Source organism: Bufo bufo, chromosome 4, assembly GCF_905171765.1.
Source record: "Bufo bufo chromosome 4, aBufBuf1.1, whole genome shotgun sequence".
NCBI classification, from domain to species: domain Eukaryota; kingdom Metazoa; phylum Chordata; class Amphibia; order Anura; family Bufonidae; genus Bufo; species Bufo bufo.
Genome location: NC_053392.1, coordinates 379,754,211 through 379,774,839, shown reverse-complemented (window position 1 = coordinate 379,774,839; position 20,629 = coordinate 379,754,211). Strand labels below are relative to the sequence as shown.

Below are 20,629 nucleotides of genomic sequence, written 5' to 3'. Positions count from 1 at the left end.
GTGAGGGGGGCAACAGAGTCTAGAGCAGTGCTTAGGTTACTTTCACACTAGCGTTTTTCTTTTCCGTCACTGAGTTCTGTCATAGGGGCTTAATACCGGAAAATAACTGATCAGTTTGATCCCCATGCATTCTGAATGAAGAGAAATCAGTTCAGGATGCATCAGGATGTCTTTAGTTCAGTCACTGAAAGACGTTTTGGTTGGAGGAAATACTGCAGCATGCTGCGGTTTTCTCTCCGTCCAAAATGCCGGATCACTTGCCGGAATGCCGGATCTGGCATTAATTTACATTGAAATGTATTAGTGCCGGATCCAGCATTAAAAATACCGGTATGCCGGATCCGTCCTTCCAGTTTGCGCATGCGCAGACCAGTAAAAATAAATAAATAATAGAAACGGATCCGTTTTTCCATATGACAAACGGAGAGACGGATCCATTCTTGCAATGCATTTGTGAGACGGATCCGCATGCGGATCAGTCTACAAATGCTGTCTGTTTGCATGTAGATTGCCTGATTCAGCAGGCAGTTCTGGCGACGGATCTGCTTGCCGGATCACTCTGCCGCAAGTGTGAAAGTAGCCTTTCTGTGGTGTCCTACAGGGTGGTGGCAGCACCTGGGTTTGGAGGGAACAAATGGTAGAGAGTGGCAGAAGAGAGTCTTATTATATTATTATATAGGGAAGTCCAGACTACACAGGTTGATTGCTGTGTAGTCTGCATAGGATGATACAGAATACACTGCTGGACTTCTCAGAGGTCTACACTGCAATAAAAATTTATCATTAACAATCACAGTTTCCTAAAAGCTTACAGAGTGAACTTTTAGCGAATTTCATTATACATGCTAAACTTTCTTTTTCTGTCTTTTAGTGTATGAGATTCCTTCTGGGCAGTATCTCAGAGAGCTTCATGGTCACCTTAATGTTGTCTATGATCTTTGCTGGTCCAAAGACGATGATCATTTGCTCTCTGCTTCATCTGATGGTACAGCCAGGTGAGTTTGATTTTGAATTTGTCCATTTTCTGACCTACTGTACAAGAAAACACCTGATAACATGATTGAAGATTTTTAGGACAACAAAAGGCTATTATCCTAGACAGTGGATGGTACCCGTCCTATTTAAATTCTATGACCGTTTGCTTGTGACGGCCATTTTGTATAATTCGCAAAGAACCCCCTACAGCTCTATAAAGGAGTCGGGCAGGGAGTGTTAGTGTAAGCATACCAGGGGCAATTGCTTTGCAGGTTGCATAACCAAGAAATACAGTACCTCTGCACTGAATGATGTCTGTAGTGTCCAATCAGGAGAGAGCTGTCACGCAGAGGAGAGGGGTTGGCGAACATGAAAGGACCACCCCCATGGCACTTGCGTTTGCAGCACCATGGAGATTTAAATTTGGATTGCTGTCTATCCCCCTCGATATGCTTATACTGCTCCTTCTGTCACCTATGTAGCAGTGACCGCAGTTTTGAGAGGTCAAAACCTTGGATAGACTGCCTTTAAATGACTACAGAATATACTGGTACTGTGCACAATGAAATTAAACGGGTTTTCCAGACTTTCAAATAAAGCAAAAAAAATAAAAAATCTGCCAGCTGAAAAAGTCCATATTTACCATTTAAATACCTGCCTCTACCAGTGGCCAGCCACTACTTTTCCTCCTAAAACATATGACTGATCCTGCCATTTACTGGGTGCAGCAGTCACATGGCCAACATTTCTGTGCACATTGCCATTTACTGTGCACAGTGGTACTGGGGGAAATCTTTTCATTTTTGCGGTTGCCATATATATATTTTTTAAATCTGGAAAACCCTTTAATTTAACGTGATAATAAACAATTTAGAATTACAATCTCCAGCAGTCAGAAGAAAAATATACAAGGTGGTAATCTTTTGGGAAAAAGCAGACCCTATTTATTAATCCTGAAGACAGCGTGCTGCGGCTTTTGTCCGACCGCCTCTCGGCATGTGTGCCGTGCTGCGGCCGCATCTCCGACCCGTCCCCATTGTAGGGAATGGGGCAGGAGCGGACTTCCGGCGGCACACGTGTGTTAGCGTTAGTACGTATCCGGCAGGCTGTTACCCTACCGTAACAGCCTGCCGGACAATGCTGACTCTAATGTGAAATAAGCCTTATCTATAGTCCATAAAATAGGTGTCAAATTCACGAGTGTGAAATAAACATTACATCATAAAACATTTCTGGTGTTATAAACCTCTAATAGGTACTGGTCTATTATTTCGAGCTGTGTCTGTTCATTGGGACCCCCATCGATCACTAGGACTGAGTTCTCTTATTCCCCCATTTCACTGTATCTTCGGTCAAGTATGTTTGCTGCCACACAATTTATTCTCCATAGGTTTGATGGAGATAGTTGAGCAATGTACTTGGCTCTGTCTAGCAGTCCCATATGGTTGAATGGAGTAGCAGCAGATGTGTTTTTAACATGCAGTAAAGTACACGTTCCTCTAACCCTTATATCATGTTTGCTTTCCCTACAGGCTATGGAGAATTGCAAATGAGATTTCATCTCCTTTAAAAGTTTTACCGCACCCTTCCTTTGTATACACAGCTAAGTTCCACCCCATGTCTGATCATCTGGTTGTGACTGGATGCTACGATGCAGTCATTAGAGTATGGAATATAAAAGTTAAGGAGATCAACGCTCAACTCCTACAAGAGTTGGATGGTCATAAAAGTTTTATCAACTCACTGTGTTTTGACGCGGAAGGTACGTTTTCTGTCTTAGAGAACAATACTGCACATAGTTACATAGGTTTAATACACAAGTGATCAGTTCAACCTTTCTCTATTAATAATACATTATTATCCCTTTCGCTACAGCGCTGGAGCGATCTTTAAACATGGCACCCGCTCATGCTGTTTCAATCAGCAGAGGTATGCAGCTAATGTCCGCGACCGGCAGTAATGTCGATCGTGGTCTTTACAGCCTTTAGATGCCAGGATCAAGTGTGATCACGGCATCTAAAGGTAAAAAATCCGGAAGCGCGTGCTTCCCTGTGCAGCGATTGGGGATGCATTTAATGAATTCTAATAGTCTGCGTCTTTCTGAAGAGACCCAGCGTTTTAGTGCTGCAATTCCTATGTTGGCCAGCAGGCCAACATCAGAAATCAGCGATTCCTGTAATACTATACACCCGTGGTGGCTAACCTCCGGCACTTCGGCTGTGGTAAAACTACGACTCCCAGCATGCACTCTTGCTTGGCTGTTTTTGGAACTCCATAGAATTTAATGGAGCATGCTGGGAGTCGTAGTTTCTCCACAGCAGGAGTGCCGGAGGTTAGCCATCACTGCTATACACCCTATGGGAATATAGAAATAATTTATAAAAAATGAAGTAGTGGACATTGTAGCCTAGAGTGGCTACAAAAACAAAAAAAGTAAGAAAAAAAATATATAAAAAAATATACAAATTTAAATCACTCCCCTTTCTTTAGAATAAAAAAAATACATAAATAATAAAAAAATCTAAACATCATGGACATCACCATGTCTGAAAACTCCCGTACTATTAAAATATAAAAACATTTTTTATTTTTTTTAAGTATCAAAATGGCCGATTTGCCATTTTTTCATTGCTTCTTTTACCCAATTTTTTTTAAAATAAAATGTGATCAAAAAGTCACACATTCCAAAATGGTATCAATAAATACTACAAATCGTCCCACACAGAATTTATGGGGGTCACAATATGCTGATGTAAAAAGGTCAGTTTTGCCACAAAGGGAACGCCATAGGGACAAAACCCAGAAAACTGTGAAGGAATTGCATTTTTTCCAATTCTACCCCACTTGGAATTTTTTCCCTGCTCCCCACTACATTGTATGTCATATTAAATGGTGGCATTAGAAAGTACAACTTGTCCTGCAAAAAAACCTCCTATGTATATGTAAAAGTCATTCTATGTATATGTGAACGGAAAAATAAAAAAGTTATGGCTCCAGGAAGACAGGGAAGAAAAATGAAAACACAAAAAGGAAAGAAACCTCTAGTATCCTAAGGGTTAAAGGCTATGAACTACTCACTTCAGCAAGTAGCATTTATCATGTAGTCAAAGTCAATACAAGGCTTGATTCATTTTTCCCATCACATTATACATGGCTCATTTCCATGGTTACGACCAGCCTGAAATCCATCAGCGGTGGCCATGCTTGCACATTGTAGGAAAAAGTGCCGGCCTTTCTGGTGGCTGGGACCGTGAGCTGGTGCTTTTTTCTTTAGTGTGCAAGGATGGCTACCGCTGATGGATTGCAGGGTGAAAAATCACAGAAAAAGATACAAAACATCCTGCATGATATGATAACTAAATATGTGGATGTACATGGCAACATTTATAAGGAAAAATAATTCACGAAAAATAATGTACTAACACAATAGATGCAAACATTATATATGGACTAAGCCCTCACTCTGATATGATAAAATCTGAGACTCACCACCAATACTTCTTGATCAAAACACATCTGTACCTGTGCCAAGGTAGTCTCAGTCAGACAGTTCTTACACTAAACCTACCTATGCCGTTGGGTATCTTTGTTCAGGAGAGCAGACCCTGTACATATCGTGTGCTGCTCCTAGTCACCTCTGTGCATCCAGCAACCGATGGGAGGAGGAGCACGTACACCTATATGTACCACCTAATCAATGTTTAAAAGGAGGGGCAAATGTGCACAAGAATGCTACTTCCAGGATAAAATAGAAGCATATACACACTTGAAGATGCCACTCCTTCAAGCACATACATTTATAAAAAATCACAGAAAAAGATACAAAACATGCAGGGTGGTCATAACCATGGAAACAAGCAATTTATATTGTGATGGAAAAATTAATCCGGCCAGCAACGGAAGCAGTATGGACAATCACAATACATTAGTAAGTGGTTTGTAATTTTCTCATCCGTATCATTGGGGGGACACAGGCTTGATCATGGGTATAGTTGTTGCCGCTAATGCAGGGCTCAGGGACACATTAGTAGCTCCTGAGCGGTAGCAGCACACCGCATCCTCTTGCTGCTCGGCGGCGTTTGCAGAGTTGTCTGTTTAAAACGGAATTTAAAACACCTGGTGGGACGCTGACGCTGGTCTTGCTGCTTGGAGGGACACAGGCTTGGTAAGTGCTGTTTGTCCCTTCTTACAGTGTCTAACCTTACCCTCTTCCTCATTTAGGTGGGTGTTGTCTGAGCCCAGGCCCCAGGTCCCGAACAGGCGGTCCCTTTGCTGCGTCATTTTGCCTGTGCGTCGTGTCTCGCAAAATTTCCATCCCCTCAGTCAGACTCGCTTTGCGTGTGCGGCCCCGGACACGATTGTTCTTGCTACCCAGCCTATGGTAGAACCGGAATGGGCGCGTTTCCTGTCTAGGGTGTACAGGATGTCGCCAACACCAACAAGGCCATTGTGGAAATATTGGGGAGTTTGTTGGCAAGGCAGTCCTCTGACCGATACGACTCTGGCGATTATGGGGCGCATGCCCATCGTCGCCGTCCCGCAAAATGGGCCAGAACATCCTACCCCAAAAGGGTGTCTGTGTCTCCCGTTTCCTCTGCCTCTCCTCCTCCGGCTAGAGAGTCTCACTCCGACGTGTCCTCAGTGGAAGAGGCATATTCTGTGAAAGGGGGGTCAGATGAGGATGTGGTCTCGACGGAGGGTCAGTCGTCCAAACTGTCCTCCATGGTGGACAATCTTTTTACGGCGGTTATCGAGACAGGTTGAGGATCCCGCACCGTCATCTGCCAGCTCAGGTTTTTCCTTTAGAAGGACCCGTCGATCGCACAAGTGTTTCCCCAACCACCAGGACTTTGATTCCTGTCTTTCCAAGGAGTGGAATTTTCCTGATAGACGTTTTACCTTGCCAAAACACTTGGACGTCCTTTATCCTTTTCCGGAGGATTTGACAAAAAAATGGTCGTCCTCACCTATAGTGGACCCGCCCGTTTCCCGCTTGGTTAATCATACTACCTTGCCAATAGCGGATGGGGCTTGTTTCTCTGATATCAGAGATAAGAAGCTGGAAGCATTAGCAAAATCTGCCTTTGAGGCAGTGGGTACAGCGCTGCAGCCGGTATTTGCCTCTACATGGGTGAGTAAGGCTATGGGGGAGTGGAAAAGTAATTTACGCCAGGGTCTCGACTCTGGAGTCCCCAGGGGGGAACTTGCAGATATAGCACTGCAGCTCTCTCATGCCAGTGCGTACATTTGTGAAGCATCTTTGGTCACGGCCAGGCTTATGGCTCGTTTGTCAGCCCTGTTGGTGGCTATTCACCGTACCCTATGGCTCTCCTGCTGGGCGGCAGATAATGCTTCAAAGCGGACCCTGACCGCCCTCCCCTTTATCAGCAGCAGACTGGTTGGTAAGCGCCTGGATGAGATCATTTTGGACGCTACAGGTGGTAAGAGCACGCATTTACCACAGAACAGAGGGCGGTGTAATAGGTCAAAAAAGAAGAAGCCTTTTTTTTGCCCATTTCAGAGTTTTTACAGCCCCAAGAGGGCGTCCGATAAGTCGACTGCGGACGAGAAGAGCAAACCTTCCTTTAAGTCTTGCCCTTCCTGGCGTTCCCGTCAATAGGGTTCCAAGTCCTTTAACCCCAAGAGCTCGCTGCATGACGGGCGGCTCCCGGCACCCTCCGTTCTGGTGGGCGGCCGGCTTCATTTGTTTCGGCATGTCTGGCTGACTCGCGTCTCGGATGCGTGGGTGAGGGAGGTCATTGCAGAGGGCTACAAGCTGGAATTCAAGTCCTCCCCTCCGTCCCGTTTTTTTTTTTTTTTTTCTTTCGGTTGTCACCTCCGACCTCTCCCTCAGCTGTAGATTCCTTTTCTCGCTCCTATTCATTGGGAGGCACAGAAACTGTGGGTATAGCTATGTCCTCTAGGAGGCGTTGACACTAGTAAAAGCTGTTAGCTCCTCCCCTGGCAGCTATACCTCATCCAGCCTGGAGAGAGAGCTTCAGTTTTTTTCTAGTGTCAATAGGAGGTAAGACCTCTGCAGGGTAGGTCCTGAAGATTTTTTATTTTAGTTTTTTATTTTCCTTCTTTTCAGGTGGGAAACAGTGGTCGCCTCGCCTCCCTGTTCTCCCGCCAGCAGAAGGGTCACCTAGGTCCGCCAAAGAGAAGACCCTGCCGCCATGCCAGACTCCTGCCACTCCGGTGCCAGCTGCTGAGGAGGTGACCCTGCTGGAAAAGGTGACCTTGCGGGCCCACTTAGGGAGGATGAAGAGGAGGTGAGTACACGGGATTAGGTAAGTATCCCTCCCTCCCTCTTTGGTGGCAATTGTTCCTAGGATTTGGACCCCAGGAAACAGGCACGAGCCTTTATTTATGGTAGCAATGGCGGCGCTCTTTCCAGGACTCCCTCTAACTCCCCTCTAGGCCGACGACTTCGCGGGCACTAGGGGGTTAATAACATCCAGGCAGGTGCTGCTGCACACAGCGGGAGGCCGTGCGCAGGGGATCAGTGATTCCGCTGCGGACCGGGAGCTGGTGTCAGGTGAGCGCGCTGCCCTCTCGGCTCCCTGCCGGTCCAATCCCACCAGATTTCGGGAGCGGGCACCAGGAAGCTTAACACCCGAACGATGCCGGCCCACGCTCTTCCCAGTCTGGGGTAAACTCCCCCGGCCAGTGGGGATCGGTGATGCAAGGTCCCTCTGCGCCCAGCTCGACCGACAGCTCCGGTCGGCCGTGCGCAAATACTTAGGCCCGACCACAACTTCATCTCGCTGTGGCCCCCCCCCCCCCCCCAAAGCCCCCCCAGAAGCCACCCCCCTTCCTCAGGACAGCTGCAGGGACGATTGCTTCCATGGGTCTGTGGTTTTTCCCTCCCTGTGGACTGCTTTTGGACGTCCCACGGTTTCTGTGTCCCCCAATAAATATGGGTGAGAAACACAGATTTTTGTATAACTTACCAGTAAAATCTCTTTCTCGCTCTTCATTGGGGGACACAGCACCCACCCAGTATTGTTGTTTGACCACAGTTGTGGCAGTTGCTGATTTGAACCCCGTTGGGTCTTTCGGCATGGTTTGTGTTCCATGTTTTTTCTTTGGTTGGCTTGCTTCTCCTACTGCTTGTGCGCAAACTGAAGCTCTCTCTCCAGGCTGGAGGCGGTATAGCTGCCAGGGGAGGAGCTAACAGCTTTTACTATTGTCAACGCCTCCTAGAGGACATAGCTATACCCACGGTTTCTGTGTACCCCAATGAAGAGCGAGAAAGAGATTTTACTGGTAAGTTATACAAAAATCTCCTTTTTTCAGGCAATTCGCACGCTGCTGCAGCAGGGGACCCTGCGCAAGACCCTTTTCGGGGGTTTTACTCCAATCTCTTTGTAATTCCCAAAAATGAGGGGACGGTCCGTCCCGGACCTCAAGGCGCTCAACTGCTTCCTTTGCATCCGCAGTTTCCGGATGGAGTCCCTGAGGCCGGTCATTGCGTCCATGGAACCGGGGGAGTACCTGTCCTCGATAGACATCAAGGATGCTTATCTTCACGTGCCCATCTGCGTCATTAATCAGAGATTTCTCCGGTTCGCAGTGGGTCCTTTTCACTTCCAGTTTGTAGCCCTCCCGTTCGGCCTGGCCACGGCTCCCAGGGTCTTTACGAATATTCTGGCGGCAGTCATGGCCCTGCTTCATGCTGGCGGGATCATGGCGATCCCTTACTTAGACGATATCCTGGTGAGGGTCCGTCATTCTGGGTGACGGCGGAGCATAATTCTAGACACCCTGGAACGCTTCGGATGGATCCTGAACAGGCAGAAGTCTTGTCTTTATCTATTGTAGCGGTTGACTTATCTGGGCATGGTGCTCGACACATTGCAGGCCAAGGTGTTCTTGCCTCCAGAGAAGCTGTCTTCAGATTCTCCCCTTGTTGCGGCCAGGTCCTGTTCCCATTCGCCACGGCATGCGGGCTCTGGATCACATAGTCTCTTCCTTCAAAGCAGTTACCTATGCTCAGTTCCATACCAGAACACTTCAGCGAGCCACTCTGTCCAGCTGGGACCGTTCCCCAGCTTCCCTGGATGGGCCCATGCGTCTCCTTGTCCCGGTCCGCCGGGCCCTCAGGTGGTGGTTGGTCTCTCCGATGATGTCGGGCTGCTCGTTCCTTCCTCTCCTTTTGAAGGTGTTAACAACGGATGCAAGCCTCAGGGGTTGGAGGGGGGTAATATTGGAGAATCTCTCTGTTCAAGGGTTATGGTCACGCGAGGAATGCTCCCTTCTGTCGGGGGGTAATAATTCAATTAAGAATTATTAATTATGGTCATAAAAATAATTAACCATAAAAATAAAAAAAATTATAAAATTTGTCATTAAATTCTTAAAATCATGACCTGGTGAATTGTAGACAACCTAATTGATACAATTCAGATCTGAGTCCGACTATTTAGTCAGATAAATAAGTTCTTTTTGACGTGAGATGACGTTAATGATAAAATGTAGTTCTGCATTATACAATAATACACAGGTATTATAAAAATATGCAGATTTATTGGTTACAAGGTTATAAACATATATAAGTAAATAAACACAATGATACATGCAAATGAATATATATATAGCGTTAATATAAAGCATTACAAGCTTAACAATACATGTGAGTGGAAATAACTTGTCACATTATACACAAGCTATTAATAGGTTAGGATATCAAAATATGAACATAAGTTGTATACATTACTTCTGTTCAGAGAAAACATCATGATATCATGATGGGCATGTCTAATCCTAGACATCATTATAGAATGCTAAATACATTCTGCCCCCCCCCCCCCCCCAACCAACTACTACACATCACATGGCTTCATGATGGGCAAATCCATTCAAGGATATAACTTAGAAGAGACAATTGTATCCTTCCACCCCATCCTGGACTATTTTCACATATATAACTTTGGTAAGACTATTAAGACAAATAACAGGGATCTAGGATCTTTAATGGGAAGGACTTGAAATACGTCTTTCCTGTGGGAATCCGTTTTGCTAGATTATGAGTCTAGATTCTTCTGCAGGTAGAATGAAGCCTCACAATATCCTAAGACTACATCTCAATATGGAGATGATCAATTAATTTAATTATTTATTTATTCACCAATCTAGATGGTATAATTTCACCCACACTATCAAATTAGTCTTAATAAAATGAAATATCATTTTCTGTGTCTCTTACCAAGTCCTAGTAGGAATCTCATTTCTGCTCCTAGGAAAGCTGGGTGGTCCATCATAGCGCATCTCACCATGGCCCTCCATCTTGATAGACCCCTCTAGAGAGCTCCACTTCTCTTCTTCTCTCCTTCTCCTCTTTTTTCTCCCTTTCTCCTTTTCTCTACCTCCTGTGTATGGCTTATGATCACAAACTTATCAGTTAGACACACCTTCCTAGTTTGGAACTTTCCAATCATTGTCGGATGGGCGTGACCATTGATAAAAGATGTGACATCATAACCTTACCCAGAATGCACTTTTGCTATTGTTGTAATGTCACCTACTGATACCTAGGTGGCACTACTGTATAAGCTGTTTGCATCATAGTATAAAGGGTTAACTTATGTAAGTCTGAATATACATTTTGACCTTAGAAGCTTTAATTCAAAGCTATAGGGATTAATTCTGACACTTGTAGCAATTAGAGACAGACCTCTAGGCGTCTCACTTAATGTTTATCACACTGTTGATTTATGGATCATAAATAACTTGAATGGCTTTGTTTTCTCACAGAGATATCAGTACCTCTTGTCATACCAAAGATGTGATTAATTGTTACAAAACACACATCTTCACAGACACTCGTTTAGAGACAGATACTCTTCTAATGAGAAATATATACAATATACTGGATACATGTTGTCTTCGTAACATATAACAATATAATATAAACAAATATATATATGTGTGACCTTAATTTGGCCTACTCAAGACATACTAAATTGTAACTATAGTCGAGCATGGCTCTTAAAGGCAATGAACATCCATCTTGACTAGAATAAATTGGATATCAATGCATTTACCTATGAAAAGGCACAACACTTCCAATCAATGTTCTGGAGTTGAGGGCGATTTGGATCTCTCTGCATCATTGGGCCGACCATCTCAGGGGTTGTCCGGTTCGGGCTCAGTCCGACAACTTCACGGCGGTGGCCTACATCAATCACTAGGCACCCGGAGCCCGGCAGTCATGGCGGAGACGGCACTGATTCTCAGCTGGGCGGAGAAACATTTTCTGCACTGTCGGCAGTTCACATACCCGGCGTCGATAACTGGATCGCCGACTTTCTCGATCCCGGCGAGTGGGCTCTTCACCCGCAGGTCTTTCGGGCCATCTGCGAGTGGTGGGGGCGACCGGATGTTGATCTCATGGCCTCCTGTTTCAACAACAAGGTAGAGGACTTTCTTGCGCGGCCCAGGGACCCCATGGCCCTGGTGTGTGATGCGCTGGTAATTCTGTGGGGTCGGTTCATGTTTCTTTACGTGTTCCCGCCTCTGCCTCTCATTCCGCGCCTCCTCTGGAAAATCAGGCCCAAGGGACTGCCCGTCATCCTCGTGGCCCTGGATTGGCCACTCCGGGTGTGGCACGCGTCTATAGTCGCTCCTCTTGCCGACAAACCCTGGCGTTTTCCTCTTCGGGTGGACCTCCTGTCGCACGGGCCCATCTTCCACCCGAATTTATGGTCGCTACTGAAGGTGCAGGGTTTCTCGGATGCCGTGGTCCAGACCATGATTCGGGCCAGGAAGCCATCGTCTTCCCGAATCTACCATCGGACCTGGAAGTCCTACTTTAGTTGGCGCGAGCGGCATCAGCTGCCTCCCGTTCGGTTCTCTTTGCCGCTACTCTTGTCTTTCCTGCAGTCGGGCATTGACTTGGGGCTGTCTCTCAGCTCCCTCAAAGGGCAGGTTTCATCTCTCTCCATTTTGTTTCAGCGGAATTTGGCTTCACTTTCAGTGGTTCGGACTTTCCTGCAGGGGGTGGTGCATTCTATTCCCTCTTTCCGTAATCCGTTGGATCCTTGGGATCTTAATCTAGTGCTCAACACTCTCCAGTCTTCTCCGTTTGAGCCTTTGCAGCAGGTGTCGCTTCGCTTCCTGTCTTACAAGGTGACGTTTTTGGTGGCAATCACTTCCATCCGTAGGGTGTCGGAACTCGAGGCTCTTTCGTGTCGGTCACCGTTTCTGATCCTCCATCAGGATAAAGTGGTCCTTCGTCCTGTTCAGTCCTTCCTGCAGAAGGTGGTGTCGGCATTCCATCTAAATGAGGAGATTATTCTACCATCATTTTGTCCGGACCCATCTCATCCTCGGGAGCAGTCGCTTGATACCCTGGATTTGGTACGGAGCCGTTCGAGTCTATCTGTCATAGATGGCATCTTCCCGGCGGACCGGATTCCCTGTTCGTGTTCCAGAGGGGCTGAGATGAGACTGCAGCGTCGAAGACTTCCATTTCGCGATGGATTAATTTGCCCATTGTGGAAGCATACCGCGTTAGGGACCGGGCCCCACCCTTTTGGGTGACTGCTCATTCAGCTTGGGCTGTGGGGGCCTCTTGGGCAGTGCATCATAATAGATAAACTGACCACATGCGGTATATATTCAGGGTTGCGATTTTACAATAGTCGGATGGACGAACTATATGAAGTATTTCGATTTTAGATCAGTAAATTTGTCATATGGTGGACTGGTTTGGTCATACAATTGTCCTTTCTGTTTTTGGTGTATCGAAAGTCCTTTTAAGTCTGGCCAGAACTACTATTAGAATATCTTTATATTAAGGGCTTTTTTATGTTAATGCATGCATTTTAAAAATTTAAAGTTTGTTATTTTATTTGCATTTTATATTGAATTAAATTACCACCTACTCAGATAAGTGTGAGTGCCCAGCTTTTTTCAAGATCAACTTGTACCAGAGTGATGGGAAGAGAAGAGTATGGAGAAGGAAAAGGAACTGCTCATGATCCTAAGCATACCACCTCATCAGTGAAGCATGGTGGTGGTAGTGTCATGGCGTGGGCATGTATGGCTGCCAATAGAACTGTTCTCTTGTATTTATTGATGAAGTGACTGCTGACAAAAGCAGCAGGATGAATTCTGTGTTTCGGGGCAAGTATTATCTGCTCATCTTCAGCCAAATGCTTCAGAACTCATTGACGCGCTTCACAGTGCAGATGGACAATGACCCAAAGCATACTGCAAAAGCAACCAAAGAGTTTTTTAAGGGAAAAAAAGTGGAATGTTATGCAAATGGCCAAGTCAATCACCTGACCTGAATCCGTTGAGCATGCATTTTGAAGACAAAACTGAAGGGAAACTGCCCTAAAAACAAGCAGGAACTGAAGACAGTTGCAGTAGAGGCCTGGCAGAGCATCACCAGGGATGAAACCCAGTGTCTGGTGATGTCTATGCGTTCCAGACTTCAGGCTGTTATTGACTGCAAAGGATTTGCAACCAAATATTAACCCCTTCCTGACACATGACGTACTAGTACGTCATGAAAGTCGGTGTCATAAACCGCATCGTGCGTAATAGTAACATCATGGATAACTCCGGTCACCGCGGCGAATCGCGCGGTGACCGGAGTAAGCTGACTGCACTAATCGGCAGTCAGCCATCTTAGCTGAAGTTGAGGAGTAGTTTTTCCGCCCCCTGCAGCCCCAATCGCTGCGATTGGCTGGCTAGTGAAGACCAGCCCATCGCAGCGCCGGCAATGAATGGAGCTGCAGGGGGGCTCGGCTAGAGGTGGGAGGGGGCTGATGACATCCTAGGGTCAGGGAGGGGACACCAGACACAGGTATTCCTTCCCAGCGCTGCGATTGGCTGGAGCAACGCTCCAGCCTATGGCAGCGCTATACAAGTATCATCCAATCTGTGGTGCTGCTGGTGGCTGGGACAGATTTGATTGGGGCTGATTACATCAGCCCATGTCACCTCTGAGGTCAGGGAGGGGACATCAGACAATGATGTCCCCTCCCAGCACTGCGATTGGCTGTAACAACGCTCCAGCCAATGGCAGCGCTATGCAGCAGAAAGAACCGTTGGTGCCTCTCTGCAGGCAGCCATTCTAGCTTGGTGACTGCTTGCAGAGAGGATCTGTGCTGCTCGTTGTCGGCTGGGACTTGTGGTACTACCACATAAATCACTGCTTTTCACTCAGTGCTTTGAAAAAGAAGAAAAAGAACAACATCTGGAACAGCTGTAGTGATTTTTGGCTCATCTGCAGCTGTTTCAGATCCCCATTCCCTGTCAAAAGTGTTCACCCCAGCAAAAGAAATTAGTTTAGACGAGTCCCTTGTACATTTTAAAGGAAGGGTTAAATTTCGCCAGTACCTGCCCAGCAAGCGGGCACGGTACGGAATAAAGATTTACAAGCTGTGCGAGAGTACCTCTGGGTACACCTACAGTTTCCGGGTTTATGAGGGGAAAGATTCCCGGATACAACCCCCTGAATGCCCCCCCGTCCTAGGAGTTACTGGCAAGATTGTGTGGGACTTGCTGCACCCACTGCTGGATAATGGTTATCACCTCTATGTAGATAACTATTACACCAGCATACCCCTATTCATGTCCCTAAAAGCCCGAGGTACTGTGGCTTGCGGCACAGTGCGAAAAAATCTGAGAGGGCTCCCTAGATCCCTGGTAGGGCAACTACTCCGAAAAGTGACAGTAAGGCTCTCCTCCTTGAGAACATGGCTGGCGGTTAAGTACAAGGACAAGAGGGATGTCCTTGTACTAACCACCATTCACACAAACACCAGTTCTCCTGCCCAAGTGCGAAGTACCACTACCCCTGTCAACAAGCCTGACTGCATCCTTGATTACAACAGGCACATGGGAGGGGTTGATCTGTCCGATCAAGTTCTGAAGCCCTACAGTGCCATGCGTAAAACTAAGGTGTGGTACAAAAAGCTTGCCGTATACATTGTACAGATGGCAATGTACAATGCATACATTTTACATAGAACTGCAGGCCAGACAGGAACTTTCCTTCAGTTCCAAGAGGCGGTAATCAAGGCCCTAATTTTCCAAGGTCAGGAAGGGGAGGGCCCGAGTACTTCAGGAGGTCATGGTGCCCGTGTTGTACCAGGACAACATTTTCCTGGTGAAGTCCCACAAACAGCAAAAAATGTTGGGTTTGTTACAAAAGGAGAATACAAAAGGACACCATTTATCAGTGCGACACCTGCCCTGATAAACCTGGCCTCTGCATGAAAGAATGCTTCCGAACCTACCACTCATCCATGGATATTAAATTTCATCCTTTATGCTCCCTGTAATATTTCCATATCTCTGATTTAGTCCACCTCATTTGCATACCCACTTTCCAACAACCACTACATAATCCATTCTGTGAGACACCAGTTTGGTAAAAAAAAAATTAAATGCGACATGGCAGCTAAAATTCATGTCTGCCAATTCAGGCCTGCAAAAAACATATTTTGTACTTTGCCTGTAGCGGCCTGCTATGCGCCAATACAGCAGGCTACGAGCACATATGGGGTGTTTGCAAAATGGGGAGAAAATGGGGAACATATACTGGGGTGCATTTTCTCCTTTAACCCCTTGTGAAAGTGAAAAATTGGGGTCTGCTAGTACTTTTTCATCTTTATAAATGTGTGCTTTGAAATCCTCTCTCTAGTATTTCTGCCTTCTGTGAGACACCTGTTTGGTAAAAAGTACCCTTTCCACCACTTAAAATGTCCGTACGGGGGTGCTCTTTCCAAAATGGGGTCACTTCTTGGGGTTTTTCATTTCTGGGGACCTCTGGAAATTTTTTAAATGCGACATGGCAGCTAAGATCCATGTCTGCCAATTCAGGCTTGCAAAAACAATATTTTGTACTTTGCCTGTAGCGGCCTGCTATGCGCGAATACAGCAGGCTACGAGCACATATGGGGTGTTTGCAAAATAGGGAGAAAATGGGGAACATATACTGGGGTGCATTTTCTCCTTTAACCCCTTGTGAAAGTGAAAAATTGGGGTCTGCTAGTACTTTTTCATTTTTACAAATGTGTGCTTTGAAATCCTCTCTCTAGTATTTCTGCCTTCTGTGAGACACCTGTTTGGTAAAAAGTACCTTTTCCACCACTTAAAATGTCCGTACGGGGGTGCTCTTTCCAAAATGGGGTCACTTCTTGGGGTTTTCCATTTCTGGGGACCTCTGGAAATTTTTTAAATGCGACATGGCAGCTAAAATCCATGTCTGCCAAGTCATGTCAGCAAAATCCATATTTAGCTGTTTGACTCTAGAACCCTGCCATGCACCCATACATCATTTTATGAGCACATATTGGGTGTTGGCATATTCGGGGGGAAATGGCGAACAAAATGTGGGGTGCATTCTGTCCTGTTACCCCTTGTGAAATTGAAAAATGTGGGTGTAAAGCAACTTTTTCTGGAAAAAAATAGCAATTTTTCATTTTCACAGCCGAGCATTTCCTAATTCTGTGAAACGCTCGATGGGTCAAAGTGCTCACTACACACATTGAAATATTCCTTGAGGGGTGTAGTTACCGTAATGGGGTCACTTTTTGGGGATTTCCACTCTAGGGGTACCTCAGGGTGTCTTTATATGCGACATAGTTCCCAAAAGCCAATCCTGCAAAATCTGTCCTCCAAAAGCCCTATGGCGCTACTTCCATTTTGGACCCTGCCATGCACCCATACATCATTTTATGAGCACATATTGGGTGTTGGCGTATTCAGGGGGAAATGGGGAACAAAATGTGGGGTGCATTTTGTCCTTTTACAACTTGTGAAATTGAAAAATGTGGGTGTAAAGCAACTTTTTTAGGAAAAAATAGTAATTCTTCATTTTCACAGCCAAGCGTTTCCTAATTCTGTGAAACGCTCGATGGGTCAAAGTGCTCACTACACACATTGAAATATTCCTTGAGGGGTGTAGTTTCCGGAATGGGGTCACTTTTTGGGGATTTCCACTCTAGGGGTACCTCAAGGGTGTGTTCAATTGCAAGATGGTGCCTGTGAATTATTCCGATGAAATCTGCCTTCCAGAAGCCATTTGGTGCTCCTTTCCTTCTGACCCCTGTGGTACGCCCATATAGCAGTATACAATCACTTATGGGGTATTGCTGTAATCAGGAGAAAATGGGCAATAAATTAGGGGGTACATTTTCTCCAGGTCCCCCTTTTGAAAGGGAAATATTTGGGGCTAAAATCCATTTTTCTTTAAAAAATTGACATTTTTCATTTTCACAGCCAATTCCATGTTTTACCTTTGAGGACAAAGTTCTCACTACACATCTTGAAATATTCCTTGAAGGGTGTAGTTTCCAGAATGGGCTCACTTTTTGGGGATTTTAACTGTAGGGGTACCTCAGGGTGTCTTTATATGCGACATAGTTCCCAAAAGTCAATCCTGCAAAAGCTGTCCTCCAAAAGCCCTATGGCGCTACTTCCCTTTTGGACCCTGCCATGCACCCATACATCTTTTTATGAGCACATATTGGCGTATTCGGGGGGAAATGAGGAACAAAATGTGGGGTGCATTTTGTCCTGTTACCCCTTGTGAAATTGAAAAATGTGGGTGTAAAGCAACTTTTTATGGAAAAAATATAAATTTTTCATTTTCATAGCCAAGCGTTTACTAATTCTGTGAAACGCCTGATGGGTCAAAGTGCTCACTACACACCTTGAAATATTCCTTGAGGGGTGTAGTTTCCAGAATGGCGTGACTTTTATTTTTTTTCCACTGTAGGGCCACCTTCACATGTGACATAGCTCCCAATTACCATTCCAGCTAAATCCGCTCTCCAAAAGCCATATGATGCTCCTTCCACTATGAAGCCTGCTGTGCGCACATACATCCGTTTTTGAGCACACATGGGGTGTTTCTGTAAACCCCAGATTCAGGGTAATAGATTTTGAGTTTTGTTTGGCTTTTAACCCCTTGCTTTGCTACTGGAACAAATGGATTAAAATGAAAAATCTGCCAAAAAAGTGAAATTCAGAAATTTCATCTCCATTTGCCATTCACTCTTGTGGAACACCTAAAGGGTTAACAAAGTTTGTAAAATCAGTTTTGAATACCTTGAGGGGTGTAGTTTCTAAAATGATTTATGGGTGGTTTCTAATATGTAAGCCCCAGAAAGTGACTTCATAACTGAACTGATCATGAAAAATGTAGGTTTTGGAAATATTGTTAAAAATGTTAAGATTTGCTTCTAAACTTCTAAGCCTTCCAACACCCCAAAAATATAAAATGTCATTTTCAAAATGATCCAAACATGAAGTAGACATATGGGGAATATAAAGTAATTACTATTTTTGGAGGTATTACTATCTATTATAAAAGTAGAGAAATTGAAATTTGGAAATGTTTCCAAATTTTTAGAAAATTTGGTATTTTTTTTATAAATAAAAAATATATTTTTTTTTACTCCATTTCACCAGTGTCATGAAGTACGATATGTGATGAGAAAACAATCTCAGAATGGCCCGTATAAGTAAAAGTGTTTTAAAGTTATTACCACATAAAGTCACACATATCAGATTTTCAAAAAATGGCCTGGGCAGAAAGGTGAAAACAGGACCGGGGTTGAAGGGGTTAAAAAGTGAAAGTTTGATTTATGATTATTATTATGTCCGATTACTTTTTGGTCTCTTAACAAGTGGGAGGCCCATATGCAAACTGTTGTAATTCCTACACTGTTCACCTGATTTGGATGTAAATACCTTCAAATTAAATCTGACAGTCTGCAGTTAAAGCACATCTTGTTCGTTTCATTTTCAAATCCATTGTGGTGGTGTATAGAGCCAAAAATGTTAGAATTGTGTCGATGTCCCAATATTTATGGACCTGACTGTATATACACTACACAAACAGCTGGAGAGAGGCATCCACTAGCCAATTTGTCACTTTGGCTGCATGATGGCTGTAGTTATCTACCCCTCCCTGACCTTCTGAAAGAACTTCTAAGGCTACTTTCACACTTGCGTTGTTCTTTTCCGGCATACAGTTCCGTCCTCGGGGCTCTATACCGGAAAAGAACTAATCAGGTATGTCCCCATGCATTCTGAATGGAGAGTAATCCGTTCAGTTTGCATCAGGATGTCTTTAGTTCAGTCGTTTTGACTGATCAGGCAAAAGAGAAAACCGTAGCATGCTACGGTTTTATCTACGGCTAAAAAAACTGAAGACTTGCCTGAATGCCGGATCAGGCATTTTTTCCCATAGGAATGTATTAGTGCCGGATCCGGCATTCAGAATACCGGAATGCCGGATCCGTCCTTCCGGTATGCGCATGCGCAGACTTTAAAAAAGGTGAAAAAATAAATGCCGGATCCGTTTTTGCCGGATGACACCGGAAAGAAGGATCCGGCATTTCAATGCATTTTTTCGACTGATCAGGCATTTTTAAGACTGATTAGGATCCTGATCAGTCTTACTAATGCCATCAGTTAGCATACATTTTGCCTGATCCGGCAGGCAGTTCCGGCGACGGAACTGCTTGCCGGATCTCTCTGCCGCAAGTGTGAAAGTAGCCTAAGCTGATTTATGACCAGTGAAAGTTGGTGTGTACATGCAGTTGTAGAAGCCAAGCAAAGCTAAATTTGTAGTTAAACCTAACTACAATATATTTTTCCCATCACATTATATACTGCTCGTTTCCACAGGTTTTGACCTTACCGTATTCCAGTAGCGGTGGCCGTGCTTGTACACTATAGGAAAAAGCTCCGTCCTTTCTAGTGTCCGGGGATATGGGAGCATGCACAGAGCTCTCGTTTTGGTCACCTCATATCTGTGCTTCAGCGGTGGTCGTAACCCCTGGAAACGAGAAGTGTATAATGCGGTGGAAAAATAAATGAACCCGCAAAGGAAGCAATATGGAGAATCGCGATACATTATTAAGTGGGTTGTATTAACTTTCTCTACATTAAAAATGCAATTTGCTGAAGTGACACAACCCCTTTAATAACCATAGCAAAATGAGCAGTTTTGCTAAGCCTGTATTTAAAATGGTAAATATTTGTGGGAATTTTATGTATTCTCGGGAGAAACGTGGCTTTTGTATATATTATACATATTTTGGATATTCTTATATCTGTTTTGTTTTTTTTCTAAATGTTTTTCAAAAAATTGACTTTTTACTTCTGTATGCCTCTAGATTTATTTCTGTGTTTGTTCTGATAACACGGATACCAGATATGTTGGTGCGTGTTATTTTTTTTAGTCTAGTATATCATTTAAAATACGTTGTATTTTAGATTTAAAAATGAAATAATATTTTCAAAAACTGGATATGACCTGATATCACTTTGCTGACCAAAGCAGAAAAGTTGAAGAATAAACCTCCCTAAAGCACACTATTTGCATGACTTCACACCCAAATCTACATGCCAGTGGATATAGTTTACCCTTTGTTTTATTTTTTTTATTTTTTTTATTTTTTTTGCTGAAATCTGACACAAAAGTAAATATACGATTTCAAAGCATAAGAGCATAAATTACTGGACAAAATAACTTTAAAAAAATCTATCCCTCCTATGCACAATACCAAACTTGCACCTGTTTGTTGGTACAAGTGCAGTATGGTGTAGGCCTATGTCTTTAAAAGTATACCAGGGGTTGCCTGGCGCGGAGATGCAACTTTTAAAAAAGTCGCACATC

At 44.6% G+C, this 20,629-nt stretch overlaps 1 protein-coding gene across 1 annotated transcript in view; it reads left to right on the top strand.

Moving 5' to 3' along the window:
- AHI1 (Abelson helper integration site 1) overlaps positions 1–20,629 on the top strand; it is a 231,072-nt gene that overhangs the window by 39,328 nt on the left and 171,115 nt on the right. The window contains exons 12-13 of the mRNA XM_040429185.1: positions 872–995; positions 2,508–2,737. Coding sequence (XP_040285119.1) covers positions 872–995; positions 2,508–2,737 — 354 coding nt within the window. The remainder of the gene's footprint in view (positions 1–871; positions 996–2,507; positions 2,738–20,629) is intronic.